The sequence below is a fragment of the Xiphophorus maculatus genome, chromosome 17 (genome assembly GCF_002775205.1).
Source record: "Xiphophorus maculatus strain JP 163 A chromosome 17, X_maculatus-5.0-male, whole genome shotgun sequence".
Classification (NCBI taxonomy): domain Eukaryota; kingdom Metazoa; phylum Chordata; class Actinopteri; order Cyprinodontiformes; family Poeciliidae; genus Xiphophorus; species Xiphophorus maculatus.
This window is the reverse complement of record NC_036459.1, coordinates 12,579,453-12,597,592: the sequence shown is the minus strand read 5'-3', so window position 1 is coordinate 12,597,592 and position 18,140 is coordinate 12,579,453. Positions and strand designations below refer to the sequence as shown.

Genomic DNA, 18,140 nt, shown 5'->3' with positions numbered 1-18,140 from the left:
CATTATATTTGTAATACAAGATAGCAATGTTTAATTTATAACAACATAAAATGATTAAAAACTACAATCATTCAAGATGGCACTCTGATTAATTAATTTAAAATATACACAAAGAGATTAATTAATTAATTAAAAATATACACAAAGAGCTACAACCCAGAGTAACACTGCTATACAAATACTGAATTTGACAAGTAAAATAAGGTTCAATTATAACTGAACAGCTGCTAGTAGCTATGGATTTTCTTTGATGCTACTGCAGCAGAATCTCGCCCAAAACATCCCAGGTTAACTGTTAGTTGTTTTTTTTCTGGAAACATAACTGAAGCAGCTCTTGCTCCGATTAACTCAGTAGTCTGTGTTTTCTTAACACAAAAACTCCTGGACCGCTGCTTGTGACCCCTTTCTGTAATTTCAAGCCCTGCCAGTCTGATGGTTTTTGGTTCTGCTGGCGGTTTCCTTCTGTTGAAGGGAAATGATTCTTTGAGTGCTATGTGGTCATGCAGCAATCTGCAGCACATTTTCCCCACTTCTACTGACATTACAACTAACCATTACCTAGTGGGAGTCCATTTCAGAAAGAATTATAAGATACATTAGAAAAACAGTTATTTTACTATTTATTAATTTTTTTACAGCATGAAAAACAAAAATACTCAGAACAGGCATATTATAACTGGGGTGTATATCGTATATAAAACTGCTTACACATAATTTTAATGACACAATTGCTGTGATAAACTTTAAACTAATCAATTTCTACTGTTTAGGTAATAAAATAGGGGGAAAAAAAATAACTGATACATAAATCAAAACAAAAAGGCTCTTGGCATTCAGCAAAAACAGAAAAGTTGAAATGTTTACGTCAATGATTGAGTACAGAATATTGATGAAGAAAGATTTCCACCAGAATAGAGAATTAAAATGCTTTCTTTTTCTGCCACAGCCTTTTTAATACACAGAAAACAAAAAATATCTACAGTCACACGTTTTGAAAAACAAGTATTGTTGGATGCTCACATTACAAGCTGACTATAAAAATGCAGCCTTCTGCTAAAGATGATGTTGGATTTTTATAGAGATGCACCAATTAGCAAAGAATTATAAACCTACTGATTTCCCTTTATTGACTGATTTCTGAATGCATCAACAAACATAATTAAAAAACAGATGAAGACTCGGGATCTGTGGTTTGATGCATAAGGGGAATAATCTCCCAAGTTCTTCATTTCCTGTTGGATTCACAAAATAAGTATATCAAAGTAACTGCTGTACATCTGTTTTCTCTAAAGTGTTGTCTTCATCAGAAAGAAAAAGCATGATCAGTGCATCAATTTTTTTAACAACTTCCAAAATCACATTTTTAAAATTATTATCCAAACAATATATTCTGATTCATCAGCCAGAGTCAGCTAATTTTTGTCTGTGAAAAATCAGATCCAGACGGTTCCATTCAGTAAATACACCCAAATTACCTTTCATCACTTTCTGTCCACGAATGAATCAGTCAACATTCATTTGAGTTTATTAAAATCATAATCTGTAAATGTTAAGAACAGTCTTTAATGCCTTAATGGGGATAATATGTAATTCTGTAAATTTTGCAGGATCCAAATTTATGACCTTGTACAAAGATGATGCACTGTATTTTTTTGAGCTACAGTTCTTACAGGAACAAAAAAGGCCTGATATGTTCATAATTTATTTATTTTACTAAACTTCCGGCATCTACCCTTTTGTTTGTGTTTGCATTACTAAAACAAACTCTGACCCATGCATTATTCATGCATGAGCACACATAAGAGCCACTCGATTTACTCTAAACTCTAACTATAATCTTAAGATTCAGTTGTCTTTTAATCAGCCACGTGCTTTCAGTCATAAATCCACATACTCAGCTGCATCTTTAAGTTGGCGCTGAATAGTAACTGTTTCCATTGACCTATCTGAGCAGCGATCAGCAATAAGCTCCAAGCTCGGATCAGGGGACTCTCATTCATCATGTCTCCTTCAATAGTTGTCATCGCTGCCCTCTTCTTCCTCGTCATATTTCTTGTTCAGCGACTGCTTCTTGTGCTTTCCCCTCACCCTCCGCTTGCCGGCAAAATCAGGGTTTGCCTCCTTCACGTGGATCTGCTCGTGCTTCCTGAGCAGGGCGGGAACCGTGAACCCTTTCCCGCACGTCTCGCATGTCCAGGGTTTCTTGCATGAGTGAGTCCTTTTGTGGACGTTGAGGTGGGACGCCAGCTTGTAGGTCTTCCCGCACACGTCACAGTTGAAGGGGCGCTCGTTAGTGTGCAGCCGGATGTGGACCTTCAGGTTTCCGACCTGCGTGAAGCTCTTGTCGCACAGTGGGCACCGGTAGGGTCTCTCTCTGGTGTGGATTCTCAGATGAACTCGCAGGCAGTACTTGCTGGAGAACTTCTTCTGGCAAACAGGGCAAGGGATCTTCGTTTTAGGCAGGTGGTCGTGTTGGTGCCTCTTCAGGTCGGACAGGTACACGAACGTCTTCCCGCATTGGGAACAGAGGTACTGGCGTTCGCCAATGTGGTAGCCCATGTGTCTCTTCAACAGACTGGGGACCAGGAATCGCTTCCCGCAGCGCTCGCACATGTGCGGGCGATCCCGGGTGTGCCAGCGCTCGTGGTTGGAGAGTTTGAATGACGTCGGAAAGGTTTTGCTGCAGTGCTTGCAGGGGAACGTCATCTGGCTCGTGTGACACTCCATGTGCCGCTTGAAGTAGGTGGACTGCGTGAAGCCCTTATTGCAGATGTTGCAGTAGAAAGGCTTCTGTCCGCTGTGGGCGAGGATGTGCTTCGTCAGGGTCTGCAGTTTGGCGAAACACTTGCCGCATTGGCCGCAGGCGTAGGGCCGCATCGTGCTGTGCGTCTTCAGGTGGTTGTTGAGGAATGCCTGCGTGCGGAAGCTCTTGTTGCACGCCGAGCATTGAAAGGGCTTCTCTCCCGTGTGAATGCGCTCGTGGTCCATCAGCTTGGACTGGTAGGGGAAGCTCTTATCGCACACAGTGCAGCTGAACCGATCAATCAGGTGCCTCAACTGCTTCTTCCGTCTGATGCTCGGCCTCGGGTCGTCGTCATCGTCGCTCAGTCTGCCAGGAGGAAGGGGCGGCAATGCTGGGAGAGACATGGAGTTTGTGGCGATCTGTGACACCCACTGATGTAAAGTGACTCGATGGGTTTGAGGCTTTTGGTTGTCTTTTGCTAACGTGGAAGAAGGCTTGACGGGAACTTGAACAACCCTGAAAGGGATTGATTTCAGAGGCAGCTGCTGTAACTCTGGTTGCTCTGACGCTGCTGGTGTTTCATCCTTCTTTTCTCCTTGAGGAGTTGTTGCCGCCTGCTGCTGCTGTTCAGAACTTTTTTCCGGCTGGGTTTGCACTGATGCCGTGACATCCTTTTCCTTTGCTCCATTTCCATCCGCTGTTTTGTAGCCTATTAGCCCTTCCTGCTGAGGTGCGTCGACGGAGGGTGTCGGGCTCGAAGCATCATCTGAAAGACCTCCACCATCTTCGCTGTCACAGGGAGAGGCAGGGCTGCTTTCCATGACTGCGACCTCTGGTTGCTTTTGTGGCTGTGGTGGTGGTGGAGGTGGTGCTTCTACTGGTTTGGGCATGAAAGCCAAAGAGGAGAGCACACAGTCGCCCACTGAAGTCGAGACAGTTGCTGCAAAAAACAAAAACAACCAAAAAAGTACAATGAGCCATTATTTCTCCTAATAAGTTTCTTCTTTGTCACCAAAATCGCCAACAAAATGAACTAAAAGTGCTTTTCTAAAATATTTTATACCCTCCAAAAGAAAAAAAAAAATCACATTTACATTACAGGCCTAAACTCTAATGTTTGAAAACTATGTAACCCTTCCTTCCAATTAAAAACCATTTGCTACATTATATAGGTTTGTATCATAAAATCCCAACTCTGTGGTTGTGTTTGAAAAAATATACCTTTCACACCAAGGAGTCCTTTGCTCTGATGGTGCTGCAGAAGAGTCTTTAGATCGCCACGGTCAGGGATGAACCCCCCACATGCATCAAGAACAGTTGCATCCGTTGAGATCATGGCACCAAGCTACAGCAGGAGTACCAAGAAGTGGAAGTTATTAGTACATTTTCAGGACAAACGGTTTTGTAGTAATTTTTCTGTACGTTCTTGCAGATTTGATCTATTCTAATTCTGATTCCTTAAAAAAAAGTTAACTGCAGAGGGTAAATTGCTGAGACGCTAGGTGTGCATACTTGAGACAAATTGGGAACGGGAAGAAGTTGCTCCAGTTTGCACACCAGGCCAGCAATCAAGGCTTGCAGTGCCGTGTCAAACTTGACGCCGTACTGAACAGGGAACATTTCCTGCAAAAGATGTTTCAAGTATCAATCAAGCACAAAATAGAACTGGATCTACAGACAATATAAGAGACAATAATAAAAAAAACAAGTTCCAACACATATCAAGTCATACCTGAAAGAACCGTTTCCTCTCAGTGGGATTTTTAAGCAGATTCTGGATCAGAACCATAAAGTTTGTCTGGGATTTCTCCACCTCTACATCCTTCTAAGGGATAAAAACATTCTGTCAGATTTTATTCATGCCATATTATCCTGGTATACTGTGTTTAGTTGGAATACACAGTATATTCTACAGAAGTAACAAGTCGCATGCATACCGCCGAGGATGTTATCTTTAACCTATTTATAAGAGTCTGAATAGTCTTGGAATCTGGTGGGCCGTCATTTTGGAGCAGGTCCAAGATTATCTAAGTGGTTGAACAGAAATACAAATATAAAATTGGTGAGAAAACAAATAATCTGAGAGTTCTGTTGTAGGCATAAAAAAAAAAAAAACTCACCCTTGCTCTCAACCCCAGGATAAGTTGCGCGGTCTGCTTGAAACTCAGAAGTTCAGGAACAATCTGCGTCACCATGGTCACAAACTCCTCCACTTTGCCGTAATGCTTCACGTTCCTCTGCCGTATGACCTGCCATATGTACGAATAGGTCAGCTGCAGCGGGGAGGCCAGCAGGCGGAGGGAGGCCAGAGGAAGGGCACCTCCTGTTCAAAGACATTTCAGCCGCAGCGTTACAAGTGATGGAGTTACATGTGCAATGAGAACAACCACACAGATGTATGATGAAAAGCTCAATAATCAAGAAAACTAGGTTCTGGCAAATAATCCTTTTCAAATATACATACTTTTCCTGACACAAACATTAAGACTTTCAAAGCAATTTATAAAGTTTTTTTTTCTTTTTAAATAGTTATAAAACATCCACTTAGCTGGGTTTCATTATGAAGTCGCAAAATCAAGTTGACAATTTGTGGCAGGACTTGAAAACTGATGTTTATATTTTTCATACAATCTGATTGAGCCTTAGCTACTTTGCAAAGAAGAATGGACAAAACGTTTAGTCTCTAGATCTGCAAAGCTGATAGAGACACCCCAGAACGCAAGCAGCTGAAAGGTGGCTCTACAAAAGGACTCAGAATTGATTTAGTGAAATGCACGCCACACTTTTCAGATTTCTATTTACAAAAACCGCTTAAAAAAACAAGAATTTTTCTTCCAATCCAGAGTTCTGTACCGTTTTGTTTTGGTCTGTTTCAAGGTAAAGCCACGTGCCGCCGCAGGGGGCGCTGCAGCAGTGGCCAGGGTGAGTAGAGATGTTTTTGGAAAAAGTGCACGCCTGCGTGTGCATGTGCAGCGATGGAGAGATTGAGATTGAGCGCGCCAAGCTAATGTCATACTTCAAACTTTGCAAGCAGACATCAGTCCGCCTCACTGACGTGACGAGCCGTTTCTGGAGATGCTTTACAGCTGGGCGGAGCGCGCATTTAGATGGCTTCATTTAAACGACAAAAAAAAAATCACAAAGCAGCCAAAGCTTGATAGTTGGCTGACTTGCTTATTATGCACCTCCAGCAAAACACGGAACAGACGTGTGATTGTTTACGCCGCTGAAAAGGAGAAAACAGTCTTCTTGCAGCAGATGGCGCTTCCTTCATTTTCTTATTTTACACCATTCTTGGCGGCAGCTACAGTTAGCTTAGCAACTTACCTGTTGTACTGGACCGTCTGTCCATACTGGCCTCAAAATGCGCGGCTGGGTCAACCAACTGACCGACGGCTCAAAACAAACTAATAAAACAACAGGCTATCCTTAAATATAATAGTTACAATTATTTAACCGTCTTATCTCGGGCGTCAAGCCACGAAGAATAATGGCGGCCACTGGATTCCAGCCTTCCAAAACAAAAGCCTGACTACTTCCGCCGGATGTTCCTGTACAAAATAAAAGCACAGTCTTTTGAGTATGTGATGGGAGTCTCGGCTTTTTTCCCAATATCCTGATAATTTGGCTCAAAACAAAGTTCCAAATTATTCCTCATAGATTCTGACATAATCAAGTGTGTATTCGTAAAATAAGAATACACATATAAGTGCATCATCAAAAAAGTATAACAGGAGTATTTTTACACACTTGAAATTTGATTAAAGCATTTTCCTGTCTTTTTGCAGCATTTCTTTCCTGTCCCATTCTCTAAATGTTGCATCACAGTCAGTCTTTTGTTATTGCATTTTCTGTTTACCTTTTCATGGTTTTCATACTGAAATTTCATATTTACTCCCATAACACTCAAACCATACTGACCTATTTAAATGTTTTTCACAAAAAAATCGTGTTTTATTTTTGGTGAAAATAAAGCACATTTATATGGCGTCTATGAACTCTTTATGTCTGCTGTTGCTCCTGTTTTAAATAATCCTGGTTATTTGATTTGGATAGTCAGGGACTTTAGCTGTTGATAGGTATTGCTGTTGCAATTTTGGGTCAGGTGCACAAAATACACATCATATGCTAAGAGGAAAATAACCCTTTTATATAAATATTTTAGAGACAATAGCCCACAAGATGTTTTATGTCACTGCGCAACATATTCCTGTGTGATACTTAATTCTAGTTCTGTTTGGGCTTCTCCAAAAGTCAGCATTTCAACCTTTTCCCAATACAAGCAAGAATGTATTATAAAAATGGTTCTCACGCTTTTTCCTCTTTTTGGTTTTACACAAATTCCATTTGACAGTAGTTGTAAAACTGTTACTTCAAGGCTTGGAAAAAGAAAGGACCAGGATCTTGCTCTTCTGAATTTTATTGCAGTTGAAGGAAACATCATCGCCACCTACTGGTGCACTACTAATATTACACAATTTTTGACTAGAGTCTCATTTAAATTCTACATTATAAACCATGGAGGTTTTTTTTTAAAAGAAGTGGATTTAAAAAAAATATCCAGAGAAAAGTAGGGGTCGGATATATATTTTTACACGAGTCTGTTTGTTTGTTAAACAGTTGGTAAAAGTTTATTTGCGTTTGAAAGACATTCAGAGCATAACAAAAGAACGAAAATACATACAAACACACATTTTTGACAATAATAATAAAAAAATCAAACTCATCGATATAGTACACTGAGAAGATAGTGAAAGTTTCCCTGGTTTTGAACCTCATCCAAAATATTTCACTATAGAACAAGCCATGTCATTGGCCTGTTTTGGAAGTAAATCATTTGAACTGTTATTGAAATGCTGACCAGTCCCTGCAAATCCAACTACATAGCCTGCGGTCTGCAGAGATTCTTAGCCTGTTGATTCATAGAGATCTGTCGACATTGGTCATGTTTGTAACTGGCACTTCCTCCAGCCTACGGCCTGCTCTTTTGTGACGAGAACAATCCCTCCTTATGCTCTTCACTGAGCTCATCCGTTCATCTATCTGTCTGTCTCTATCTCCCTCACTTTCCCTCGCTGGTCCTGTCCTGTCTCTTGCTCCCGGTTTCTGACACATACAGCACAAGAGCACTCACACTCTTGAGAGTCATGCTCTCATGACTGAAATTGATTGACTCTGAAACTGAGGCATTAAAAACCTCCCAACACACTCGCAGTGGCTGAGGAGCAGCAATAGTTCACTGTGCAACGGCTTCGAAGCACAATGACCGGATTCAAAGGCCCTCTGGCCATGGCTATCTGCCATCTGGTCAGATCTTTGATTCATAAAGTCGGACATTTGTCGAACTACTCAGAGTGTTGTTTGTGACTAGTAGGTTCTAAAATTTGTGACAGATAACAGATCACAACAATGTCAACAACAAGTACAAGAGAGGCATCAGTTCTTTTAGGATTCTTTTTACACAACTTTTGTAGGAATGGACTTTTTCTCATAAACTCCTTAAAAGATTTCAAAAGAAGTCAGTACAAGAGCAGTTTGGAGTTCATGTTTGATTGTATAGAAATGAAAGGACAATAACTTTGACAACTCACTTCATGAGTGTTGTTCCCTTTTGAAACAACACAGTTCTCTCTGAACTGTGGAGTATTGTACTGATGTGAAGCCCCAGTGACTCAACCCCACCTTGAATGGCATTAAAGTGGCTTTTAACTTCGCAGAACAGAACAGCTAAAGAGCTGTGATTCACCAGTCAAAACAAGATCATGGTTGTTTTTTTTTTACTTTGGCAGCCAGTTTCAGAGAGGATAACTCTTGTGTCGACTCAAGAGCTGGGGGAACTTTGCCAACGCACCTTCCCTTTACACCAGCTCCAGTTCCTCTGGCGCTCGAGCAGGAAAAGTGACAGACCACACAAATTTTTCTATGCTTTATCACGCTTCATCCGCTCTCATGTTCAGAGATTGCCTCCCCCGTTGGCTGGCTGTCATCGGCGTGGGTGAGCGTTTGAAGTGGGATGGAGATAGACACAGTTGGGATCAGGTCAGAAGATGCAGTTTGGCCATTTGAAGTGTTGCACGCTGTTGAGTTCCTCCCAGACTTAACCTACAGGGGCAAAAAAAAGAAGTAGAAATCAGTACTAAAAAACAAACAGCAAATAAACACCAGCTGGTGTTTGCAGCTGGTGTCATAAAAGTGGCCATGAGGGCGTGCTGTGGTTAGCGCGACCCACGTTCAGAATCAACGTGGCCTCGACGCGGCTGTCACGGTTGACTCTCGGACCCGATGATGCTTACCGCATGTCTTTCCCCTTCTCCGTCCCCCTTCCCCATCAGCCTACTTTGAAAAAGGCTACTTTGACAAAGAGACCCCTTGTGGGGTGATAAAAAAACAATTAGAAAAAAAAAAAAAAAGTGGCCATGACATTACCACAGCTGCAAATATTATCTAAATATTTTATGAGTTGCAGTCAAATTTACAAGCCTTGTCTTCTTGGAAATGCTCTCTGAAATGTGGACAGACAATCTCACAGGGCTAGACTGGCCAAAGGAGAGATACAAACACATAAAAATCAATTTAGCTTCCAGAATTTCCTCTGAAAGGAAGCCTTCTGTGTTCAAAAGTCAATTAACCACTTATGTGGTTCAGGCTTAAACAATCTACTGTTTGTAACTTGGACTCAATTTATCCAGGAAGTTGGGAGTCAAATCTGAGAATTATCACACACTTAACATAACCATGTTCCAGGTCAAAGGAGCTTGCCAACATATTGTTCTTTAAAACTGTAGCCATATGTAGACAAAAGACGGTTGAGTAAGGATGAGTATAATCTCAGTTATTATTGCAGTTCCCACCTTTTACTCACAGTTTTAATGTACAGTAATAGAATAGTAGTATAAAAATTTAACACACCATCTAGCTGCAAAAATTGAAATGTTGCTACTTTCTTTCCATGTATTTAACTAACTGTCCAAATGTCTTCTCTTTTCTCATATGGCTGGTGCACACAGCACTGAGAACGGAATGAAATTACAGTGGACTCCTGCCTGTTTGTGGATCAGTGTTCACAAATTCATCGTTTTGCACATTTTTCTAAGAGTGTTTCTGAAGGATTCTCAAGTATGCACGGGTTTACGCTGCTCGCAGGTGGTTTTGTACTCGAAACGTCAGAACTGATATATTTAGTATATGTGCATTCATTAAATACTCAGTCTTAATTGCATCTACAAAGTAAGAACAGTGGTCTAAACTTGGATACGGAAATGACTCATCTGAAAATTGTTCAAGTTGGAAAACAGGGAACGGTTTTGCGAATTATTGTGAGACTAGTAAAACAAGACTACAACAATAGTAATTTTATGTATTCAAACAGTAAAGGAACATGTTCACAAATAAATATTGTTCAACATAATGCTTCTCTAGGATTTATATGCAAAGCTATTTTAATGAGTCCAAACTGGGGCTGCTGGGTGACCTCCAGCTTTCCCATCCGAATTTCAACATAAGGGCGCTTTCTGTCTCTCATTTTCTGTCTCTCGTTTTCTGTCTCTCATTTTCTGTCTCTCAGTATCTGTCTCTCAGTATCTGTCTCTCAAGGCTCCAGCACATGGCATGCATTTGTTTTATACCACTAGCATATGACATCATTAAATGACTGTTGATAGTGAAAAGAATAGCTAAAAAAATTGAACTCCAGGAGAAGACATTTGCTTAAAGGAACATGTGATAGACATTTCTAACAATGTCTATCACATCAACACTTTATCATACCAATATTGGCAGGATATTTTGTTATTGAGCCAACACATTTTTTAAATACTGAAAAGTTTGATCAAAAAAATGTAAATATATATCATGATAGTGCCTAGAGAGACAGTAAATGTCTCACGTTTGTCATTTTTCTCAACGCATCGCTAGCAATTGTTAGCATTTAGCTAGCATTCACTCACTCACAGTCATTTCCCTCCAAAAAGTGGTCACATTGTTTGAAAAGCATTTTGAAACAGACTGAAGTCATTTAAAGAGAGTCATCGTCTTAGGCCAGTTTAGGTGAACATAGTGGCAACATAATATGAGTTAAATCTGAAAATTTACACGCTAATAACATCTTAAGCATCTTAGGGGAACATTTCCAACTGTATTCCATGACTTTATGAGTGAATGTAATGTAACAATTATTCATGAACTTGAAAGCATTTTAAAATCTTTCTTGATAAAAACCTTCCAAACTCATTTGGACTATTTGTTGTGGTGGGTTTAACTCCAAAGTGACCAAAAGATTTTTGGGTTTTTTTCAGTTCTCATTTCTATTTCCCACTTGTAATTTAACACAACACGAGTTACACTTATTGTCCCCTTCCTATTTCTATCATCACAAAGGATTGCAAGGTGAAATTCTAAGGTCTTACCTGCCAGACTATCAGCACAATACAGGCTGTGAAGGGGATTAGCACAAAGAGCAAAGAGCTGCTCTTTAACCATCTGTATTTGTGACTCTCCTCCTGACCTTCTGCAAGAAGAGAATAATTGCAGCTGTAATTGAATATGCTTACACATACGAAATGAGATAGTGGACAGGCACGACGTCGCACTTTTTGTATGACATTAAATCTATAAGTGTTATCTAATTCTTCTCCTTTGCGGCTTCGAGGCATCCGTCTGAATAAAACTGCCAGACGCAAATAAATGGCGTACCTGCTGTTTGCGGATGATTAAGGCATGGCTGTGGCTGGCAAGAGAAACTCAATGTTCCTTGAGTGGCCGCACGCAAGAGGTCTTGGATGTAGTCAAAGTAAAGTCCAGAGAGTAAGCTCTTCTCTCGATAGTGACACTGGAAGTCCTGCATTGCTGCTTCCTGGGGGGGGGGATCAGTCAACAATCATCCTGGAATAATTCACTTATGCAATTTAACGTGCAAAACAGTCACATAATCTTCCTGCGGTGCCTCCCTCAGAGCCACAGTTGTTTGCAATGTTCTGTTTTTGTTTTGTTTTTCTATCTGTAACCTAATAAGTAAAATATTACGTGTGCACTCAAGAAAAGAGCACACATCGAGTGAAGCTGCCTGTTACCCACCAGCTCTTCATGGTCAAAGGTGAGGCGTAAACTCTTCAGCATCGTGACAAAGATGTTGACGTCGTCTCTGTTTGATGACACGGCACCGAACATGCTGGCCAGCTTTTCAAGACTTTGCTCCAAAGGATAGATGTTTAAAACCACCCAGCACGTGCCGGCCTGCGATCCAGGTAGACAAATAAATCACTTTTTTTTTGTTTAGTCCATATGAAATCCATCATTCCTTATCCAACTGTCTCACTGCATCTCATCGATGTGTTGTACATACCACCTCTCTGGGAATGTAACCAACAGGAATCTCATAATCAGAGGGGATATTCTGCTTCTGCGGTGGAAAGGAGAGGCAGAACAGAGCAGCATCCGGGTCAGAAACAAAACACACACCGCAGTCGGACAAATGATGCCGTCAATATGAGGATTGTAATCTCACCAACACAGACAGCTTGCTCACATCATCAGTTATTGGCGTTCCAAATTTCCCAGAGCAGAGATGCAAACTTGAAAACAGACCCAAGAGGACACAAGTTGTGCTGATGATCTAAAGCCAAGACATAAATATTAAACAATAATTTGGTTTTACTTGTTGACCATTAGCATGCTTTTAGATTATAGTTATACAAAAAAAAAATAAATCTGAAGATGACCTCTCTGAGGGGAATGGAGGTATTTTATTGGCCGATATGGCTTTTTACCATTTCATCAAGGACTATGAACACAGCGGAGGCTCTCTGACAGTTCTGTGATTTTTATTGAAGTTTCCACTGGGTAGTGAAGGAGCACCTCCCTGTGTTTTGCACAGTGAGAAAAAAGAAAGTATATTTGTAGAAGTTGATTTAGTTTGCACTAATGTAAAGAGCTGCTGATGATTTCTTTTTTAAGAGAAATTTAATCTACATTTGAACTCTGTAGTTCTAAAATCTAAAATACTTTGATCAAACCTGACCTAAATTATTCTCCAATTATAGAAAAGATTCTTTACGGCTAGTAGACAGACCTTTCTACTGATAAATACCCCCCAACTCATTTGACATATTATCATCTAATTGGTAACATGTTATTAATTTTTCTATATATATATATATTTTTTTGCTATAGAATTAGTAATGCCAGCTTACTTGCTTGATGCTTATGCCTCATTTTGTGTCATTAATGTGAATCAGACTTGTATTTTCTGTAGTTTACTGATAAAAACTTAGTATTTTATACATTTTTGCAGTGGATATTCCAGTGGACAGCATCTTTAAACCACAGGAAGCCTTTACTCTATTTAAGAAATCACAAAGGGTGTTTGTTTGGGAATTTAGCACCAGAAAGTGTGAAGATGTAAATATTGAAATGGCTCAAACCTGGACTGAGTCATCCTTTTTTTATCCCACGCTCATTCTTCTTTTTTTTACAGTTTTTTTTATTTAATGTCTTTTTTTAAAAAAAACTGTTGACGGACTGGTCAAATACTTAAACAAAAATAAAGCATTATTATGAAAATATTACATGGATATCACGCTTTGTATATCCTCCAAAAGTTTTACATTTATATTTAAACGAAAAAGATTTAAAATGTCAATATTTCACACTAATTGACATTTTCCTCTATGTTGTTGTTAGTGGACTGAACAGCGATAGGCAATGAATGCAACAGATGAATTAAGACATTATAATAACATCTTAAATTGTATTTTTTAAATTGATTTCCAGAAACAAACAAAAAAAGTTAACTGCAGCTCTAAGTCAACGCTTTTGGTTTTGGTGCTAAAAAACTTTTTTTTTTATTTTCTCAAAACTCTTATTAGATTTTTTTAATCCTTTCACTTTGCAACCCCTTTTCTTGCAGCACAATATGGAGCCACGACCAGGAAGCCCTTAGAACAGTAAATCATCTTTTAAAGGAGCATTTTTCATTATTTGCCATTTTTCACAAAAGAATCTATAAGCTTTCAGTTACAGTAGGGAAATATTTATTACATTGATTTATCTGTTCTGTTTTTTAAAAAAGGTGTCAGTTTCTGCAAAACTAAAAATGCTACATTTCTGTTTTTGTCATTTTGAGCCTCAAAAATGATCAGCAGCTGAAACAGCAGAATGAGGAAAAATTGCATTATTTTTTTTTAACCAAGCACCAGCAGAATGTCAGACAATGCGTTAAATATCAAGTTTAAAGAATTGACTTACTTTCTTCCTCATATGGAGCAAGGTTCCAAGGTTTCTCAGATTAGCCTCTTAAAATTCAGCCTTTTGCATTTGCAGAAAGAACTTGGAGCTCTGTGTATGTTTGCATGTGTGTCGATGATGTACAAATGAGTAGTGAAACCCAAGGATGGGCCAGCAGTCTGCTCTCGCATCAGACAAACTGGTGGGGTCTTTTTTGACGTGGCGGAGAGGCCGCCTACAAGCTGAGTCATTATGTCACGCTCTGACGCTGTCTGAGACTTTTCCATAAACTCCCACGTATCAATTTGGTCATGGGGAGAAGTGGGTGCTTGTTCTCCTGCGAGGATATTTCACTTGCAATATGTCAGGGTTATTCCCCAAGCTGTTGTTTGTAAAAAAAGTGAGAACAGGACGATGGGGAGCAATTAAGACGTTCAGCCGTGTTATTTCTTGCTTTATTTAATCGTGTATACTTATTAAGATTTTGTTTGTTTATTAAATTTCGATCCACGGTAGAAATCCTGGCTCCTGTGTCTCGGTGCGCACGTGCAAATGTTTTGCAATGCAATCCGGCTCATGGTTCCTCCTGATAAGTGGACCCATGTACAAGCCATTATCCATAATTGATTTCCATTACCAAATCAATAGCTGTCACAAGGGAGAGATTCAGGAAATGAGGAAAAGCAAATGATTTAGAAAACCAAGCTCTTCATTTCCTGAGGACGGCACACTTTGTCTGCTTGTCCTCTAGTCGAGGTTTTCTCAGGAGCACAGTAGTTTCATCTACACTCCAAAGACTCGAATGCCAGGTGAATTATTCATTCACTCATTCATTCATTAATCTCCGTGGTAGACTGGCAGTGTCTCTACTAATGGATTTAGTCATGGAATATGCTATCAGTCAGCAGGAGTGTGTAAAGGTTTTTAAGCGTAGCAAGATGAAACACTAACTTTTGCTGGAGCTTGGTGCAGTCAGGTGTTGCAGGAAGTCAGAACACATGACTTCAAACTTGCCTTAAGTTTGAAGTCATGAAAATGGCTCAATACTTCTGCATTGGTTGTGGAAATTAATTGCTACTAAGATATTTTTTTCCAGTGTAGAACAGATGGCAACCATATTTATCCCAATACAACCTCAAGCTGCTGATCAGACCTCTTTGACTTGGTTGGGAATCTACATGGATTCTAAGATTTAGTCGGATGAGGAGTCATCACGAGGAACTGACAGGTATTCAAATGAATCACAAGTCAACTTTGGCTAAAGTGAGAGCAGCTTCACATTAGAAAGATGATAAATGATTTCTACCATTTTCCTAAAACACCTGCTGTAAATATCGAGGAACTTCTCCAGTAACCTCAATAACTAATCAGTTTAATAATGATTTCGAAGTTTATTGAGGCCGTTTTCACATTCAACCATTGCAAAGGTGTAATCTTTCCCCTGAATAAAAGACAGCTAGCTTCTAATGATTGATACATTAATAATCAGTGCTGAAATGTGAGTTTAAGCATGGCTTATCCACCAACTTTCCTTAAAAAAATGCCGCAAGCTATACTAGCGAACCCAAAAGAAGACAAAGATTGCTAAGCAGTTCAAGGGTTTCATTACAAATTTTGTTTTTGGGTGAAGTTGAGGGTCTTTGAATGGATATTTGTGGCTGTTGAAGGTTTCCTGAGTGCTGTAAGGAGGTCCAAAGAAAGCTGCAGCAGCAGCAGATTCCAGGAATTTTTCCCATGGTGGGAATCTGTAGATGGAAGAGGACATGTTAGATAAATTCACTTAGAGAGATAACTTCTAATTGCTCAGAAGGAGTCAGCATTAACTGTGGAACTGCAGAGAGATATATAGGACCCCTTCTGTCAAATTTTAATCGGAGTTTGATTGATGAGTGATTAATGACCCGTGACTAATTGATTTTAATTTCCGGTCACATAATGCCCCTCCCCCATCCGGTCACATGATGCCCCTCCCCCATCCGGTCACGTGACACCCCCGGATGTCTCATGACCTCAGCATGCTTAACACGTGTTACACTATATTCCCGCTAATTTCAATTCAACCAATAGAAACAGAGACAGGCTCCAAGTTTTATGAGTAATACAATTAAAGTATAAAAAAAAACAATAAGTGTTAAATAATCAAGAATAATATACAATATAATATATTTAAATAGAATGTTGTAATTAACTCCGGTTTTGCTCACCAAGCCGTTCGTGTTTGTGCGTGTGTCCGGGCAGAATACTGGACACACATGTCCCTCAGGATGTCTCGACGCCATACAGTGTTTAAGGGGAACTCCTTCTGACCTCTATGAGTTTGAATTAGCCGACAGAAGCAGAGACAAGGGGTTCGGTGTTAGAAAATCAATAGTAACATACAATATAGTATATTCAAATAGATTTGGATGTTGTAACTACATCCGTTTTTTTTAAACGGATGGTCTTTCTGATATACTGCCTGAAGCGGGACAGGCCCCAGCCATCAGGAAGACCCTCATGACCTCCGGTCATCTTGCGTGACACGTATGGCTCTCTATATTTCCGATCATCTCAATTGGGTCTCTATCGGGGGTTGATTGATATGGTGTAAAGGCCAACACAGGATTCATTCTCGTGACTTTTTGGAGGAGGCCCCATGACAGTGCTGCTCACCAAGCCATTCTTGTGTGTGTGTGTGTGTGTGTGTGTGTATATAAAGACATATAGAAACAAAAGTCCCTAAAGAAAACCTACGGTTTAACTATTTTACTGCATTATTTATGGTAGCACAATTAGCCAGTGTTGACTATGAGTTTGTGATTTCCTTCATCACTTCAATTTTAAACTCTAATAGATTTTTTTTTTCTGTAACACTTGCTAGTGTGATGCATTTCAGTAAATGTTCCTCATTTGTACACGTACTTCTTAAGAATATGTGACAGACAGTAAACAGGCCTACTCAAATTTAACTTTTATCTTTCCGCAGTTAAAGAATTTGTCCAGACTTTTCCAGAATTTGGCCCGGCATCATTGTGAATGATTTTGTTCAGGTTTTTTTCTTGCTGTTGAATCAATGCTGATCTTCCCACTGCTTCATGTTTTCTCCAAAATAGTAAATCTTGGTTTAAATACATTTGAAACTCAGATTTTTTTTCTGTAACACTTGCTAGTGTGATACATTCAGTAAATGTTCCTCATCTGTAAATTTATTTCTGAACAATATCTGACAGGGACTAAACAGGCCTAGGTGAGGTTCCCTTGGATTTCTATTGATTTATTGAATGTGTAAATATTTATCAAACTGAATGGCCATTCAGTTTTTATATAGTTTTTTTCTTTTGGTGTTTGTTGCACAAATTTAAATATATGCTGGCTATCAGCCAAAAAATTAAATCAGTGAATTTGTGTTTTTTCTTAAATACTCCCTCTCACCGAGACTTACTTACATCTTCTGACAGCTAGCTTATAATAACTTATAATAACATTGACTAAGTTTGCTATTGGTACACTTTACCTAAAAATAAAAATTAAACATACTCACTACACAACCATGCTCCAAGAGTTGCTCACAACATGGTGAATTGTTTTGTTACCTTTAAAATGATCTGCAGCTTTTGATCCTTGGTCCTAATGATGCTGTTCACTAATGTTCACTAACAGACAGTACAACACCTCTTGTAATTGATAAGCTTATAAATGATCAATGCGAAACATCAGTATGCGCTAAAGAAGATCATATCAGTCAGATTAAGTAAAATATCATTATACTCAAAGCAATCAAAATTATATTTCTCTGAAATGTCATTTTTCCTTTTCAGAAAGTTTAGACTGTATGAAAGGAATCAGTGAAATATACTATGAAATATTTTATCTGCTGCATCCCCATAATAAAACTTCATTTGTGAATTGAATGATTACATTGCATCTAGACACAAAAGAATCAACCGTTAATTAGTAATCATACTGACTAACAAGATCTGAACAAACAAGAAACTTGACTACCTCAAGGGATTTTCTCACATTGGAGAATAAACCGTCTGACTTTCTTTAGCCACTAAATTTGTGGCTAATTTTTCTAATTTAATTAATTTTAATTTTTCTATATATATATATATATATATATATATATATATATATATATATATATATATATATATTTTTTTTTTTGCTATAGAATTAGTAATGCCAGCTTACTTGC

At 39.1% G+C, this 18,140-nt stretch overlaps 2 protein-coding genes across 6 annotated transcripts in view; both read right to left on the bottom strand.

The window, feature by feature from the left end:
* Nucleotides 1–607: 607 nt before the first annotated feature.
* LOC102217407 (zinc finger protein 3 homolog) lies at nt 608–6,250 on the bottom strand. 2 transcript variants are annotated; one of them, XM_014476056.2, is made up of 7 exons: nt 6,071–6,250; nt 4,864–5,066; nt 4,681–4,770; nt 4,476–4,568; nt 4,256–4,366; nt 3,965–4,088; nt 608–3,683 (listed from the first exon to the last, which is right to left on the bottom strand). In XM_014476056.2, the coding sequence occupies exons 1-7, from the start codon at nt 6,093–6,095 to the stop codon at nt 2,011–2,013; spliced, it is 2,319 nt and encodes a 772-aa protein (XP_014331542.2). In that variant the 5' UTR covers nt 6,096–6,250; the 3' UTR covers nt 608–2,010. The 2 variants fall into 2 exon arrangements, with proteins under 2 accessions (XP_014331542.2, XP_023206421.1); XM_023350653.1 differs by having other exon boundaries at nt 4,476–4,565.
* A 1,103-nt stretch (nt 6,251–7,353) lies between these two features.
* The window catches only part of LOC111611858 (kit ligand-like), a 34,377-nt gene continuing 23,590 nt past the window's right edge, over nt 7,354–18,140 (bottom strand). For 2 of the 4 annotated variants that reach the window (XM_023350528.1, XM_023350530.1), the window contains exons 2-8: nt 13,985–15,708; nt 12,246–12,353; nt 12,084–12,140; nt 11,816–11,974; nt 11,435–11,594; nt 11,149–11,249; nt 7,354–8,845 (exon numbers count right to left, since the gene is read on the bottom strand). In XM_023350528.1, the coding sequence (XP_023206296.1) occupies nt 8,681–8,845; nt 11,149–11,249; nt 11,435–11,594; nt 11,816–11,974; nt 12,084–12,140; nt 12,246–12,353; nt 13,985–13,996 (762 nt within the window). In that variant the 5' untranslated portion in view covers nt 13,997–15,708 and the 3' untranslated portion in view covers nt 7,354–8,680. Of the gene's footprint in view, nt 8,846–11,148; nt 11,250–11,434; nt 11,595–11,815; nt 11,975–12,083; nt 12,141–12,245; nt 12,354–12,507; nt 12,600–13,984; nt 15,709–16,167; nt 16,265–18,140 lie in introns of those variants that run through there. The other 2 variants (XM_023350531.1, XM_023350529.1) reach the window with 2 other exon arrangements.